The following is a 16,654-nucleotide window of genomic DNA, read 5'->3' on the forward strand; positions in this document are numbered from 1 at the left end:
AAAGTCCCCTACTATTATTGTATTATTGTCGATGTGTTTCTTTGATTTTGTTATTAATTTGCTTGTATAATTGGCTGCTCCCATGTTAGGGGCATAGATATTTGAAATTGTTAGATCTTCTTGTTGGATAGACCCTTTAAGTAGGATATAGTGTCCTTCCTCATCTCTTATCACAGTCTTTGGTTTAAAATCTAATTTGTATGATACAAGGATTGACACCCCAGTTTTCTTTTGATGTCCATTAGCATGGTAAATGATTTTCTACCCCTTCACTTTCAATCTGGAGGTGTCTTTGGGTCTAAAATGAGTCTCTTGCAGGCAGCATATCGATGGGTCTTGTTTTTTATCCAATCTGATACCCTGTGTTTTTTGATTGGGGTATTTAGCCCATTTATAGTCAGGGTAACTATTGAAAGATATAAATTTAGTGCCATTATATTGCCTGTAAGGTGACTGTTACTGTATATTGTCTCTATTCCTTTCTGGTCTATGTTACTTTTAGACTCTCTTTGCTTAGAGGACCCCTTTCAGTATTTCTTGTAGGGCTGGTTTCGTGTTTGCAGATTCTTTTAGTTTTTGTTTGTCCTGGAAGCTTTTTATCTCTCCTTCTATTTTCAATGACAGCCTTGCTGGATATAGTATTCTTGGCTGCATATTTTTCTCGTTTAGTGCTCTGAGTATATCACGCCAGTCCTTTCTGGCCTGCCAGGTCTCTGTGGATAGGTCTGTTGCCAGTCTAATGTTTCTACCATTGTTGGTTACAGACCTCTTGTCCCGAGCTGCTTTCAGGATTTTCTCTTTGTCTCTGAGACTTGTGACTGTTACTATTAGATGTCAGGGTGTTGACGTATTTTTATTGATTTTGAGAGGGGTTCTCTTTGCCTCCTGGATTTTGATGCCTGTGTCCTTCTTCAAATTAGGGAAGTCCTCTGCTATAATTTGCTCCAATAGATCTTCTACCCCTCTCTTCTTCTTCTGGGATCCCAATTATTTTAATATGGTTTCATCTTATCGTATCACTTATCTCTCGAATTCTGCCCTCGTGATCCAGTAGTTGTTTATCTCTCTTTTTCTCAGCTTCTTTATTCTCCATCATTTTGTATTCTATATCACTAATTCTCTCTTCTGCCTCACTTATCCTAGCAGTTAGAGCCTCCATTTTTTATTGCACCTCATTAATAGCCTTTTTGATTTCGACTTGGTTAAATTTAGTTCTTTTATTTCTACAGAAAGGGATTCTCTAGTATCTTCCATGCTTTTTTCAAGCCCAGCTAGTGGCTTTATAATCGTCATTCTCAACTCTAGTTTTGACATCTTACTAATGGCTGTATTGATTAGGTCCTTGGCGGTTGGTACTGCCTCTTGTTCTTTTTTTTGAGGTGATTTTTTCTGTCTTGTCGTTTTGTCCAGGGGAGAATAGATGAATGAGAGAACAAAATGCTAACAGGGTAAACAACGACCCCAGAAAAATATACACTAAACAAATCAGAAGAGACCCGAAACCAGGGGGAAAAGAAAGGGAAAAAAAGAAAGAAAGAAAAAAAGGAAAAAAAAGAAAGAATATGATCAGGCTGGTGAATAGATCAGGGTCACACACTTGATTTGGGGCATATTTTGATCTGTTAGAAGAAACTGCCTCCCAAAATTTTAAAGAAAAACTTATATATATACCAAAAAAAGGGTAAATATGATGAAGGGATGGAATGTGACTATAAAGATGAAAATTATAAAAGATTTTTAAAAAGGGATTGATAAGCAACCTTGGTTGAAAAAGGGAAAAAGAAAAATTCAAAAATATAGAAAAAGAAAAAATAAAGAAAAATTTAAAAATTAACTTTAAAAGACTAAAGAATCATGGGGAAAAAAGCCATGAATTCTGTGTGCAATATTCCCCTAGCGCTGGAGTTCTGCCATTCTCATTGATTGGTAAACTTGGTCTTGGCTGGCTATTCTTGCTGATCTTCTGGGGGAGGGGCCTGTTGCCGTGGTTCCCAAATGTCTTTGCCGGAGGCAGAATTGCCCCGTCATTGCAGGGTCCGGGCTAAGTAATCTGCTCGGGTTTGCTCTCGGGAGCTTTTGTTCCCTGCAAGCTTTCCATACAGCTTTGGAGGAGGAGAGTGAAGATGGCGGCCTCCCAATCTCTGCCCCGGAGGAGCTGAGAATTCAGGGCCCCGCTCCTCAGTGAGCCCCCAGAGAAAAGCAGTCAATCACTCCTGTCTTCCCGTCTCCGGCCGCACTCCATGCTCACCTGGCCTGTGACCGAGTGTTTCTATCTCTGGCACACAACCCTGTGTGGAGTCTCCAAACCCAGCAGATCCCTGCGGTGCGCTCCTGCACTGCTCCTCCCGGGGGAGGAAGGGGAGTCTCCCTGGATCTGCCGCTTGTTGGGTCCCTGCTGGAGGAGCAGTGGCCTGACTGTGCCGCAGATCATGGTCTATGGCAACCCCAAACTGAGAGCCCGCGCCTCATCTCCGTCTCTGCAGCCGGCTTCCCCGCTCCGATACCTGGGAGCTCTGCCACACTCAGGCACCCCTGGTCTTTCTGTGACCCCGAGGGTCCTGAGACCACACTGTCCCAGAGAGGGTTCCGCTCCTCGCTTAGCCACTGGAGCGACGTCCCTTAGCGGAGCCGACTTCTAAAAGTTTCGATTTTGTGCTCTGCGGCTCTATCACTTGCCAGAAGCGGCCGACGGAGGCCCCCTCCCCCGCTCTCTATCCTCCCGAATATTGCCTCCGATTTGCTTCTGCACACGTCCTACCTTCCAGAAAGTGGTTGCTCTTCTGTTCAGAGAGTTGCTGCTATTCTTTTCTTCGATCTCCTGTTGAGTTCGTAGGTGTTCAGAATTGTTTGATCCCTATCTAGCTGAATTCCTGGGACCAGACGAAAGCCAGGTCTACTCTTCCACCATTTTGCTCCTCCCCGCCTCCCCCTGTGTTTTTACTTTCTTGATACATCCTTTGCACAAACTTTTTAATTTTGATGAAGTCCAATCTATATTTTCTTTTGTTGCTTATGCTTTTGGTGTCATATGTGAGAAACCATTGCCAAATCCTAGGTTATCCTATGTTTTTTTCTAAGAGTTTTAAATGGATTCTTTTTTTTTTTTTTTTGCTGTATAATATTTTATAGTATATCACATAATTTTGAGTGTTCTCTTATGTAAAATGTATCAACATCTGTTTATTAGGTTTTGTTTAATTTCTAGAACACTGGCTAAATGTCTCTGTATAGTTATTTATTCAGCCTTTTTGGTCTTCCTTTTACTAGCTTAGCTCTTGTCATGCAGTACTTTCAACGCAGCTAGCTGATGCCATGATGTTTCCCATTACCCAGTTTAAAGAAAGAGATCTAAAAGGTAATGAAATCAAGTTTATGTTTACCTCCGTTAGCCATCAGATCAATACTTGTAAAGTGCATATTACTGTATACCTTAACCATTTCTGACTGCAGCTTGTACCACTTTAATGTGTCACTGGATATTTATAGGAGCTCTTGTTAGATGTTAAACTAGATACAGAAGAATACTGATATGAATACAGTGTCACTTCCCTCGAAAAAGCCTAGAGAAAGAGATGGGTAAAATAAGTATTTATGATATTCTCTTATAATTAGGGAATGAGCAAGGTACTATGGGGGCTCAGGAGGGTGTCAGAAAGGTGTCACCAAGGATGTGACATGAGCATTGTACAATGAAGAGGCATTTTTGCCAGGAGGAGAGAGTCATTGTTCTGTTAGAGGGACTAGAAAGCACAAAGGTATGGGTTAGAGAAATACGTGTCTTGTTTTGTGGTTGATGAGAAACTTTGTGTGGCTGCAATGTTGGATGTGTTGGGTGTGACAGGAGACCAATCTGGAAATAGACATGCTAAAGATGTTGGACTTGAGCTTTCTAAACAAAATTTTAGATATTTCATAAATATGCTAAATTGAAACTTCTTGAACTTTTCCAGAAATATTGACATTAAAGGAAGTGTTTCAGATTGCTAGTAATGGTAAGTTCTGAATACTTTACACAATTATTTCTCACAGTGATGCATTTCTTTATCAACACAAATCTGTGGCCATATTCTATGTAATAATTGAAAAAAATGAACCTAATTAAAAGTGTAAGTTAACATTATATAAATCAGTGCTATTTTTCAGTTGCACTATTTGTGCTATAAGAAAAATTTAAAAGGAAACCAAATCTTGTGGTTTGCTATCTTAATAATACCAGAGGAGTTGATATAATATTTTCCCTTCCTTGTTTTCCTATATACTCTAAAATTTTCTTTAATGAGCATTTGCTGTTTTTGTACTAAAAAATACTTTTAGGGGCACCTGGGTGGCTCAGTTGGTTAAGCATCTGCCTTCGGCTCAGGTCATGATCCCAGAGTCCTGGGATCGAGCCCCGCATCAGGCTCCCTGCTCAGTGGGGAGGCTGCTTCTCTCTCTCCCTCTGTAGCTCCCCATGCTTGTGCTCTCTTGCTCTCTGTCAAATAAATAATAAAATTATATCTTTAAAAAAAATACTTTAAAAAACTTTCAGTGGAATACAGTCTCCTTAGAATTTTTTTTTTTAATCAATTTAATAAGTAGAAAGATACTTCATGGGAAATTTGACTGTGGGAACATTTGGGTGGAGTGAACTATGTGTTAAAGAATTCTTATTTTGAGAATTCTTGCTTTAGCATATTCGTTGAAAGATGCACATGTGAAGACTATTTAAAGCATTTATAAGTTTGGTAAGGTACTGTTATATTATTGTTAATAGTTATTTCTGTTTTCCAGATCATGATGCTGCAATTAACAGATATAGCCGGTTGTCTAAAAAAAGAGAAAATGACAAGGTGTGATAGATACATACTTGCTTCTTTAGTATCACAATTAACAATTGTTTCATTAGATTTTTTTTCACTAGTTTTTTCCTGTTTAAAAACAGTAGCCTGCCTGTTACTTTGTGTTTTGCTACATTGCCCTTAGTTTATTCTTTCCTTCTAGTTGTTTCAAAGCCTTTCTTATAATTATCAGACAGTTAATAATTGTCTCTTTGAACAAACTATTTTTCTGCTGACAAAATTTGATAAGTAAACAGAACTATTCCAAAAGTGTAATTGATGCCCAGTATATAACATTGCCTCCTTTTGCTTTGTGTTTTGATAACATTGTGTGTGTTCTGTTTATTTGACCATGTATGTATTCAGAAGTGTCTTCTGAGATAAAGTGGTTAAAAAGTTGAATTGTTGCATACATAATTGATATTCTAAAATTTACTGAAATGAAAATGTTAATACAAAACTTTCACAACCTAGCCACTTGGTGTTCAGAAAAGATTTTGATATTCTAAAATTTACTGAAATGAAAATGTTAATACAAAACTTTCACAACCTAGCCACTTGGTTGTTGCATACATAATTGAATGAAATTGTTATGAGGACCTCCGCATTTACAGGGAATACATATATATATGCATATATATATAGTTTTTGATACTTCTCCAAATCCAGAAATATTTCTCTGTATTTCAGGAGAAATGCATTTGAGTAAAGAACAAAGAACAAAATATTAACAAGTTCATCTAGATGCTCCTTAAGCTCATTTTTTCCTAATCCAAGGTTTGACGACAAGATGTCCACTAAATGTTAGCGAGTGAGGTGGTCTCTGTTGGTGTCTGCAGCCTTGGCCACAGCTGCTGGTAGGGGCACTGTGATCACTTGGGGGAATGCAGGACTGGGTATGATTTACTGTGCAACAGCTACCGTGACGCGGTAAAGGGAGTACCTTAACCATTTCTGACTGCAGTTCTCACAAAGTTCAGTACAAAGAGCTTTCCATTTCTTCTTTTTGTTTTAAAGATTTTATTCATTTATTTGACAGAGCACAGGTAGGGGAGGGGTAGAGGGAGAGGGAGAAGCAGGCTCACCGCTGAGCAGGGAGCCCGATGCAGGGCTCAATCCCAGGACCCTGGGACCATGACCTGAGTCGAAGGCAGACGCTTAATGACTGAGCCACCTAGGCGCCCCGAGCTTTCCATTTCTAATTTTAGTTCACTGAATACTTGATGGTGCAAATATTAATAAAAAACATACATTTTGAGATCTATGTTACTTTGTTACTTTGCCTTAGAGAAATAGTTAAAGGGTCTAGCTATGAATTTTGTTGTATTTTACATTGCTTCTGGCTCTTCCAGTTTCATTGTTTTTATTCTAGGTAGTTTAAAAAACATTATTTTACCAATTTTATTTGAAAAAATTTTGAGCATCTGCTATATGTTGGGTACCATGGGGTGATAGTGTGAATAGGCTCCACTCCTAGCCCCAGGGAGTGAATAATACACACTTAATCGAAGGCTTCCTGTGTGAAGGCATGTAGCTGGAGTAGATGCCAGCGTATAAGGATGAAGAGAACACGTGAATTAACAGTGAGTTAAGTACAATAATAGCAGTCTTAACAAAATGTTGGGAGAGCACAAGCAAAGCAGCAGTTAACTTTGGTAAATTGGGAAAGGCTATACTTTTAGGAGGTGCTATTTGCTTGATTGAAGATGAGTGAACGTCACTGGTTTGGGACTGGGGAGAGGGTATTCCTGGAAGCAAAACAGTCTTTGCAGAAGCACATGGTAGACACCGGAGAATGTAAAGCTTAAGAGCACTGGCTCTGGAGTCTCACTGCTGGAGGACAGATCTCAGCTTTGCCACTTATTTGCCTGAGGTCACACCCTGGTACTTAATTTCAAGCCTTTATTTCTCTATCAAAAAAACTGAGTAGTTGTGATGATGAAATGGGATAATACATGCAGGGTACCTGGCTTGTAGCAAGTTTTTTAAATTCTAGCAATAATTATTATGATAATGGCATGTGTCTGGGGCATAGGATATATTTGGGGAGGTATGGCAGAGATACAAGAAAGTAGTTTGAGGTCAGATTACTATGTCACTGACTTTGAAATTTGATTTAGAGGGAGTGGGCAGCCTGCTTAAAGGAATCCTACTTAAAGGATTATAAGTGGAAAACACCATGCAGTTGTGTTACACAATACAAATACTAATGGAAATGTGAAGGGGACGAGACTAGAGGGAATCCAACTGAAAAGGTACCAGAATAGTTTGCAAAGATATTAGGAGAGCCTCAGGTCGTTGTTGAAAGAGGAGAGGAAGGAATACTTTTGGAATATATTTTGTAAGTAGAATTGACATGACATAGTAGGAGGAGGAAACAAAAAGGAATCCTGTGATTCTTGGATGATGGGGTAGATCTTGAAATAATTAAGAGAGCTAAGAAACGGGCATCTAGATGGCTCAGTTGGTTTAGCATCTGCCTTCAGCTCAGGTCATGATCTGGGGGTCCTGGGTTCGGGCCCCATATCAGGCTCCTTGCCCAGCGGGGAGTCTGCTTCTCCTTCTCCCTCTGCCCCTCCCTACTGCCCACTCTTGCTTTCGCTCTCACTTTCAAATAAATAAAAAAAATCTTAAAAAAGAAAAAAAGCTAAGAAACAGAGGGACAGGCTTTGTGGGGAAGATACTGTATTCAGTTTTGTACATGTCCAGCACATTTACACACTCGTGTGCACACACACACACAAAAGCCCAGCTGGAGATGTGCTTCCTCTGACACTTAGGAGAGTGAAGAGCAAGGGGCACCTGGGTGGCTCAATTCGTGGGGCATCTGCCTTCGGCTCAGCTCATGATCCCAGGATCCTGGGACTGAGCCCTGGATTGGGCTCCCTGTTCAGTGGGGAGTCTGCTTCTCCCTCTCCATGCTCATGCTTTTTCTCTTGTTCTCTCTCTCTCTCTCAAATAAATAAAATTAAAAAAAAGTGAAGGGTGAGACATTAAAATTTGGGAGTCATTGGTGTATTAGAATATTCTTAGTACTTGATTTGGTATTCTAAGGAAAGCAAGAAGAGAGAAGAGCCTAATGTGTATTACATTTTTTTCCTTGGGTAGGCTCTTCCCTACAGCCACTACTAAAGATAATTAAAGATAATTACATAATTAAATAATTAATAGTATTTTTAATGTTTATACTCAAAGGTAAAGTATGAAGTCACAGAAGATGTCTACACTTCCAGAAAAAAACAACACCAGACCATGATGCATTATTTTTGTGCATTAAATACTCTTCAATACAAAAAGAAAATAGCATTGTTAGAACCTCTACTCGGGTACATGCAAGCTCAGGTAAATACTATATTGTGTTTTGGATTATAACTGTCCTAAAAACTTTCTATTAAGTTTGATATTTATGTTAAGTATAAGGCTATTACAGACTAAGGTCAAAATACTCTATTTGGATCTGTGTTTTCAAAAGTAATTTAAAATGTCCTCAGAATGCTATTTTGAGGAAGTTAGAATGGTTTTCCTTGCAAATGAAGATTTCACATACTTTTTAGGGTAAATGAAACCACTTACCTGGTATTTAGGCCTTGTCCATCACAGGGGGACAGGAAACAGAAAGCTAAATGAATTCTGGAGTTACTCCTACTGATGGAACTTTCATTCACTCTGGCTTTGGAATAGATTTGAAAGAGAATGGGCAAGTTTGAGTTTGTCTCCTCTTCCTTGCATACCTCCTGAATTAAAAATAATAGATGAACTCCAAAGTGTCCCAAGAGCTTTGCATCAGGAAGGAGGCTAGAAAAGTAAATTTGGGTAATATGAGATGGCACACCCCTAAAAATTAAGAGTTTAAAGAAATTCAAATATGCCTTCAGATATGAGTGCTTATTATTCCTCAATATAAAATTTATCTTTGTAAAACATGAAATAGTTTATATAACTTATTTAAAATCTTTTAACATTTTCCAATTTTATAAATTGCTTACAGAGATGTACGGTGAAATTGAAGTCTGGTTTCTACAGTGGCTCTAAGCCCAGTAGAAGTCATTGTAAACTAGTACACAAATGGGAATACTCCTTTGTTCTTTACCATGTATCTTGGAGATTGTTTATATGATTCACTGTGTTTCTTGTAAATGTGTGGGTTTCTGTTGTTCATCCTCCCACTCACACACCCTCTTGCCCCAGATAAGTTTCTTTAAGATGGGTTCTGAAAATCTCAATGACCAGCTGGAAGAATTCTTGACTAATATTGGAACAAGTGTACAGAAGTAAGTACTTTCTTCCTTAAAATTGAAAATGAAGTTATGAGACTAAGTTAACAGCTAAATGCCATAATCTAAAAATATTTAGCATTGAATTTCCTGAGGGGCTGTCTTCCTTGCCCATGAGACTATGTCTCACGTGGCTCATGGATCCTTCTTGGGTTATTCACCATCTTTTCCATGGAATCTGAACTCTGAATTTCATAGCTCTGTCAAGTCTGATGGTATTTTATTCTAAACTATGTTTTATAAAAATCTGTATATAACAGACACGTAATAGTAATTATCCATAAATTCATTATCTTCACAATTATCTGAATTGTGGGGGATGGTTGGGAGTTACTAAATAAATCTTGCTTTCTAAGCCATGAAAGCTTAAAGAGAGCAAGCAGTTCTAAGCAGGTTCAAAATTCTGAGCAGTGATGTGGTCAGTCTGAGATATGCAGGACAGTTTGAAAATTATTCCAACGTTAGGCATTCAGTGTGGCTTCATTTGTTTTTTAACTTGGTATTGTTTCCAGAATATCTAGTTTCAAATAAAATGTAAAGCTTTTTCATCATGCGTTCATGTTACTTTAACCACCCATGCTACTGTTTGCTCTCTTTAAGAAAAAATATGCAAAGCAAATATATAGCTAAATATGATTGGTCAGGAGTCCTCTGTTGTGGTTGGTAGTAAATAATATGTTTTCTGTGTTAGCGTTCGTAGGGAAATGGACAATGATGTAGAGACCATGCAGCAGACAATAGAAGATTTGGAGGTAGCCAGTGACCCCTTATATGTGCCTGACCCAGATCCCACGAAATTTCCTGTTAATCGAAACTTAACCCGGAAGGCTGGATACCTTAATGCTAGGAAGTAAGAAAACTATAGTTATTTTCTTTCTTTCTTTTTTATTTATTTATTTTTTTATAAAGATTTTATTTATTTGTCAGAGAGAGAGGGCACAGCCAGGGGGAGCAGCAGGCAGAGGAAGAAGCAGGCTCCCCGCCGAGCAACGAGCCCGATGTGGGACTTGATCCCAGGACCCTGGGATCATGACCTAGGCTGAAGGCAGATGCTTAATCGACTGAGCCACCCAGGCGTCCCTATAGTTATTTTCATATGTTGTTTATCATCTAAGGTAGTATGAAGTGAATATATGATTGATATTGTCTGCTAAATTATTTTGTTTTACTAAAGGTTGAATCTTATTAGTTAGGGTATTTGTGTTTTTGCCAGCTTTTTGCCAGGTGGAGTACATGAATAATTTTCAGAAGTAAAATTCTGTTTAGATACTTATTGAATAATTTAGAATTATTTTAAAAGTGAAACGAATTTGAATTTAGATAAATCTAGCATTACATAAATGCTATTAAATATCATTTTTATTATACATTTAAAATGTATGTAATTATACCATCAGGTCAACTTTTAGTTTTTATTTAAAGATAGGGTAAAGCAAGTTAACCTTAGAAGTAAGATGAATTCTTTTCTTTTGAATTTATTCTCCTGAAGGTTGAACTATAATTTATGGAACATTATTCTAACAGTTGCAATTTGATAACTTCCAGCTTTTTTTTTTGAAATACACACACAAACACAAAAGTGGTTCAACATACATGAATTTATTTTAGAGACTGAAAAACATATTTTCTAGGCATCTTTGTGCCTTTTTGCAAGCTGGTTCTTTGTGATGTGCTTTATCTTGTGTCTGGCTTATGAGATTTCAGATGTGTTGTTACTGAAGAGTGAATGTACTTTCTTCATTTAGTAAAACAGGCTTGGTGTCATCTACCTGGGACAGACAGTTTTACTTCACGCAGGGTGGAAACTTAATGAGTCAGGCGCGTGGGGATGTGGCAGGCGGCCTGGCCATGGACATTGACAACTGCTCAGTAATGGCTGTGGACTGTGAAGACAGGCGATACTGTTTTCAGATCACTTCCTTTGACGGAAAAAAGTTAGTATTTTTTCCTGCTATTAATAAAATCTGGCATATTTTAAGTTACTGAAATGCACAATAATTCCTTCTCATTCAGACATTTTATAGCTACTTTAAGCTTATTATGTATTAAGATAATTTTCTTTTTTAATCACATAGAAATGAGTTGAATTTTCCTTTCTGACTTGGTTAAATGATGTCTTAATATTTTGAGGTTGTTAAACAAGGGCATATGATAGATAAAAACCTATGATTTCATGTTAGGGTACCATTCACTGAAAATTTTGCACCGTATGGGGGAAGGCAGCACAAGTTAGTGGAAAGAGCCCTAACCCTGGGGTCAGAAAATTCAAATTCAGGATCTACTACTTACTGTGTGGTCTTAGACAAGTTACATAATCTCTGTTTTTTCACATGTGAAATGGGGGTTGTGGGAGTTATAATCCCTATATGGAAGAGAAATCTAATATATGTAATGTGCCTAACATGTAGTAAGTACAAACACTAATGTTATTTTTAAATGTTAAATATTTCTGGTTAAATTAATGATTTAGTCCATTAATGTGTATATGACATTTTTAAGACTTCTGTTACCTTTGCATTAAATGAGAATCCATAGACTAGCCTTTAGAACAAAGTTTTGGAAAATACAGAAAAATATAGAAAAGGAGTATTGAATATTGAAAGAAAGCTATAATCTAACTAGAAGGGACAATTAACTTTCTGGTCTGTTGCCTTACAGTTTTTATTCTAACTACATTTTTAAAAAATACTTGAGGAAATACTGTATATACACTTTGGATCTGCAGCTACTTACTAAAAACATTTCACAATGGCCACATTATAATCCATCTAAGGATATATACCATAATCTAAAATTTTTTCTAATGATAGATGTTTAAGTTATCTGCAGTTTTTTTCCTACTTAAAATACTGTTTTTGATCTTACTGTTCTGAAGCAACATGTTAAGGTGTTATGGTTCATGGTCTTTTATCAGTTGTTTAATTTCATTTATCATGCTGGATGTTGGGAGTCCATGTGTTTACCAAATTGTTAATATGTTAGTACAGGAATTTACATTTTTTTCAGTTCTGTTGCTAATAATGCTTAACATGATTTCCCATTTCACATTCCTAGTGTGATTCAAAATTAGTAATTTTTCTCTAATTCTTAAAATAACATCTATAGAAAAGGTAAGTATCCCAATGTTAGTGATTGCTATATTCAAAGATTTTATTTGACTGTATTTATGGAGAAATAATGAGTACAATTAGTGTTTTCTGTTAGGATCACTGATTTACATTTGAAATATATATGGTAAGTGTCAGAAAGTTGAAATGCATTGTCTTATTGGCAGTGTACCTTTGTTATGGGCTGTCTTCTGAAAACCAGCACATGTTTCTTTTTTGGTACATCTTGGCATGGATAGCCAGAGTCAAGAGTTGTTAAAATCTGAGTCCAGATGCCCCAGGTGGTCTCCTTTTCCTAACTAAGATACTGATTGGTTGTGTGTTTTGGGTTTTTTTAGTTTTGATACCGATTGGTTTTATATGTACTTTTAAAGATAAAAAATTTTCTCAGATCTTTTTTTAAATTGAGGGTCAAACTTCTTTCTTTTTTATTTTTCAGATCTTCAATTTTGCAAGCAGAAAGTAAAAAAGACCATGAGGAGGTAAAATTTTATCTAAAGTTCTTCAGCAACATCTTAAGATATTTCAGTAACTAAATATTAAGATAGAAATGTGGAAAATCCTAGTTAATTAAAAAAATTTTTTTTCATAAAAATCTATTGTCCTCAAGCAACCTCAAGTTTCACAGGGACTTTATAGCTAAACCTATAAGAGGAGACTTTAGAGATCATTGGTGTCTGTCTTTTTAAAGGCTCAACTTCAGAAATGACCTTGTGACTGTTGCTTTCTGGCAAGCTGTTAGTATCATGAGGTGACACTTTTATTCCCTTCTCTCACCAACTTTCTGAGACAGTATTTGCTGCATTAAGGACATAGTGGCAGCTGATATAGCATGGCAGGAAGCAAGTAAAACTTAAAACCTTGGAGAAATGAAAGACAGAAAAACAAAAATTTGGGAGAGTCTGTTCTTCCTCACGAGTCTCTTATTTTTGGCTCCATTTTTACTTCTAGTACACCAAATATGGAAGGTAAGTTACCACCAAGAACTGACGCTTCAGAAACTTGGTCCTGAGACATATTCTTCAATGAAAATATACTGTAGTTGATTTTGAGCCACTTTATCTGGTATTAAAACTGTGTTGGTAAAAGACAAGGTTAGAAATTATATAGAGATTTATTTTTATTTACCTCTTGTGGAGAGGAGTAGGTATTAAAACTTGTTTTTGCTTTGTGAGGAACACAAATAAATGTCTGCTCTCTGCTGGGTTTACCAAACAGATTATTAGTTTAATGAGGCTCATCATGGACTGGAGTCCTCAAGTATGAAGTAGAAAATGTGGAAGAGAGCATTTTTTATGTTAATTAGCTATAAATCCAAAAGAAGGGAGGTATGTAAAATGCATTCACTGGGAATATATTTAGCTCTTAACTTTTTTTTTATTGGTGTTAATCATGGTATCTGAGTCCAGGCTATCTTATTTGATGGGGATTAAGAGGGGGGAGTGATTTAAAAGACAAATATAGACTATTAAATATAACTTAACATTATTGGTATATTTTTATTTGCTTTTATGAAGCTAATTTGGGCTTTGTTTTTTTTTAAGACTTTATTTGAGAGAGAGAGAGAGCACCAGTGGAGGGGAGGGGCAGAGGGAGAGGGAGACCCAAGACTCCCCACTGAGCAGGAAGCCTGCCTTGGGGCTCGATCCCAGGACCGTGAGATCATGACCTGAGCCGAAGTCAGACACCTAACTGAATGAGCCACCCAGGCACCCCAGTTATGTGTTTCTAATGAAACTTCTATGCAGTGAAATATTGAGGATTCTTTTAGAAGGGAAGCAGTATAGGAAAAAAAATATTAATCACATTTTTCTATTTTTTTTCTCTTGCAGTGGATCTGTACAATAAATAACATATCCAAACAAATATATTTAAGTGAAAATCCGGAGGTAATATTATTATTTTATGGTATCCAGACCTGGCAAAAATGAATAATTATTAATTTATTATTTATGTCATAATTCCTCAAGCTCTGAAATCTTTTAATTTGCCCTTGAATGAGTAACTGCTTTAATGTATCCATGTATGAGCATTTGGTCTTCCTAGAAAGATAAATTATTTCAAAAGTAACTGAAATTGGTCAGCTAACAAGTTTTTACTGGGCATCAATGCTGTGTTTAGCTTTGGGTTGAGCACCATGGAGAAGAATACAAAAGAAAAAGAAACCATGGCTTTGCCCTCCAGGAGCCTGTGTCTATGGAAATACAACACTAAAACTTTTACATTGTGTATAAAACTATGTAACAAAGTGTACGGTAATGACTAAAAGCTTAAGATTTGAGAATATTAAGATCAGTGTGGACTTTAGTTTTAGAGAAAATTGTGGAGATGGTAGAATCCTGAGCTGGCTAAGATTTGTTCATGTTTTGAGGAAAAGAGAAGAAGTTGCAGATATGAGAAGCAAAAGCATAAAGGCAGAAATGGTGTGTTTATGAAACCAGTAGTATAATTGGAGTTGAAGGTTCTTGTTAGAGAAAAATAGCTGAAATGTACATACAAAACACCTGGGGATCTTGTTAAAATGCAGATTATGTCTAGGGTGAGGTGGCCTGAACTCTTAAGTTTTGCCAGTTACGCTTTGAGTAGCAAGGGTATCAAACCAGATGAACTTAGCTGTACAGGTGAATCCAAATATACACGCAGAACCCAGTGGTGCAGAGAACTCTGGAAGGAATCAAGTGGATCCACAATGCAGCGTAGTTGGGAAAAGACTTTGGTTTAGGGCAGGAGCTATGTGACCCCTGCTAATCTCAGTGGGCCCATCTGTGCAGTAAACCTGGCCGCCTCTCAGGGCTATGCGGGGCTGATGATTTCAGTTGAGGCAGAGCAGGGCTGATTTCTCTAGGAAGCCCTACCCTTCTAAGTCCTAAAACTGTTGTTGGTATAATGGTTGATTAGACAGGGGCATCTGGGAACATGCAGGAGGCCGTTATCCTAGTTCAGGCATGAACTGAGGGTCTGGACAGGGTGGTAACCAAGAGAAGAGAGAAGAAATAATTTGCACTGTATAAAGAGGTAAAAAGAAATCGACTGGACTAGTTAGTAACTGACCAATGTAAAGGATGAAGGAGATGAATTAAAGATGACTTTCAGGTTTTAAGCTCAAGTGAACGGAAGAACAATTTGAAAGAGTTCTGTTTTTATCATAATGGCTTTGCGGTACCAGCCAAGACACACAGGATTTAGATGCCTAGGAACAAGTTTTGAACCAAAGAAACAATATTTCATGACCTCCAAAATATTAGTAACTTCTGTTTTGTAATAATCTTATGAGTGTAATCTAAGAAAATCAGTGCTAATTGTAGAGGAACCTTTTGCTTGCAGTAATTTGATCTCTTGCCAGGTTAGCTTTTCCTTTCTGTTATGTTACTTGGGAGCACCAAAAAATTAAAATGGAAGTTGGATGACCTGTTAATACCTAGGGAATACATGGTGAATGCAATGTTTGGATTTGAATAATTGAGGGTTATCTTACTTTTCCCCACAAATTATCAGAACTCTAAATTTTAAGTAGTATTTTCCAGATTATCCAGAATTACTTTTTCTGTACTTAATGAGAGAAGAAATTCTGATCAGTTTGTGGCATTGTCTTGATATTTTTGCTAACTATAAGACACAGAGATGCAAAAATGTTATGATTTTTTTCCTAATGTAAATACTATTTTATGTAGCTAGCTAGTGTTTGAAATAGAACAATAAGTTTAAAAATACTTCTTATAGGAAGCTTTTCTTTCAGATTTTGGGCCAGAAAATATCGATATAACTTCATCAATTAAATACATAGATGTTTCTGAGCATAAATATATTCTGGAAGATCATGAAAACTTCAGCAGTATAGTTATAAAATATTTTAATATTTTTGATATTTTGGCTATTCCTACAATTTAATTTAGCAAATTTATTGAGTACCTATATAGTAGGTGCTGTTATTAGGTGCTAATAATCCAAAAAATCTGGTAGTTAAATATTTAAAGATCTATGTCTGTAAGAAGTAAGAGGAAGCTTAAGTTATAATGTTATGAAGTTCAATATGTATCTTAATGTTAAGGCAATGTGGAACTACTTTAGTAACTCCAATTTGCATTTTAAATGTAACTCAAGAACATTCTGACAGTTGTATCCAAACTTTTGGTTTCCTTGCTTTACTAATTCTAGTCCTTTTTAAAAAACAAAATAGGAAATTGCTGCACGAGTAAATCAGTCCGCTTTGGAGGCGGTCACTCCTTCCCCGTCTTTCCAGCAGAGGCACGAGAGTCTGCGGCCGGCAGCGTGAGTTACCAGACTTCGGGTTATTTAAAAGTATATGGGCTATTGAAAGTGTTAGCGAACACTTTGATTTTAGCAGTGCTACTTACATTAGTATGAAATAGTTTCTCCAAAACATAGAAAGGATTTTCAAGTTGGTAAATTTACCGGCAAGAGTGCTAAAAAAGTAACAATTCCAAATTGCCCTAGT

The 16,654-nt window shown here is 36.9% G+C and overlaps 1 protein-coding gene across 1 annotated transcript in view; it reads left to right on the forward strand.

Annotated features, from left to right (window-relative positions):
- APPL1 (adaptor protein, phosphotyrosine interacting with PH domain and leucine zipper 1) overlaps positions 1 to 16,654 on the forward strand; it is a 38,836-nt gene that overhangs the window by 11,530 nt on the left and 10,652 nt on the right. Inside the window, exons 5-14 of the mRNA XM_081819776.1 lie at positions 3,268 to 3,355; positions 3,951 to 3,992; positions 4,771 to 4,829; positions 8,013 to 8,159; positions 9,006 to 9,088; positions 9,783 to 9,941; positions 10,837 to 11,025; positions 12,638 to 12,680; positions 14,031 to 14,087; positions 16,376 to 16,467. Coding sequence (XP_081675902.1) covers positions 3,268 to 3,355; positions 3,951 to 3,992; positions 4,771 to 4,829; positions 8,013 to 8,159; positions 9,006 to 9,088; positions 9,783 to 9,941; positions 10,837 to 11,025; positions 12,638 to 12,680; positions 14,031 to 14,087; positions 16,376 to 16,467 — 959 coding nt within the window. The remainder of the gene's footprint in view (positions 1 to 3,267; positions 3,356 to 3,950; positions 3,993 to 4,770; positions 4,830 to 8,012; positions 8,160 to 9,005; positions 9,089 to 9,782; positions 9,942 to 10,836; positions 11,026 to 12,637; positions 12,681 to 14,030; positions 14,088 to 16,375; positions 16,468 to 16,654) is intronic.

The sequence above is a fragment of the Leptonychotes weddellii genome, chromosome 1 (assembly GCF_054177405.1).
Source record: "Leptonychotes weddellii isolate Sample4059 chromosome 1, ASM5417740v2, whole genome shotgun sequence".
Classification (NCBI taxonomy): Eukaryota; Metazoa; Chordata; class Mammalia; order Carnivora; family Phocidae; genus Leptonychotes; species Leptonychotes weddellii.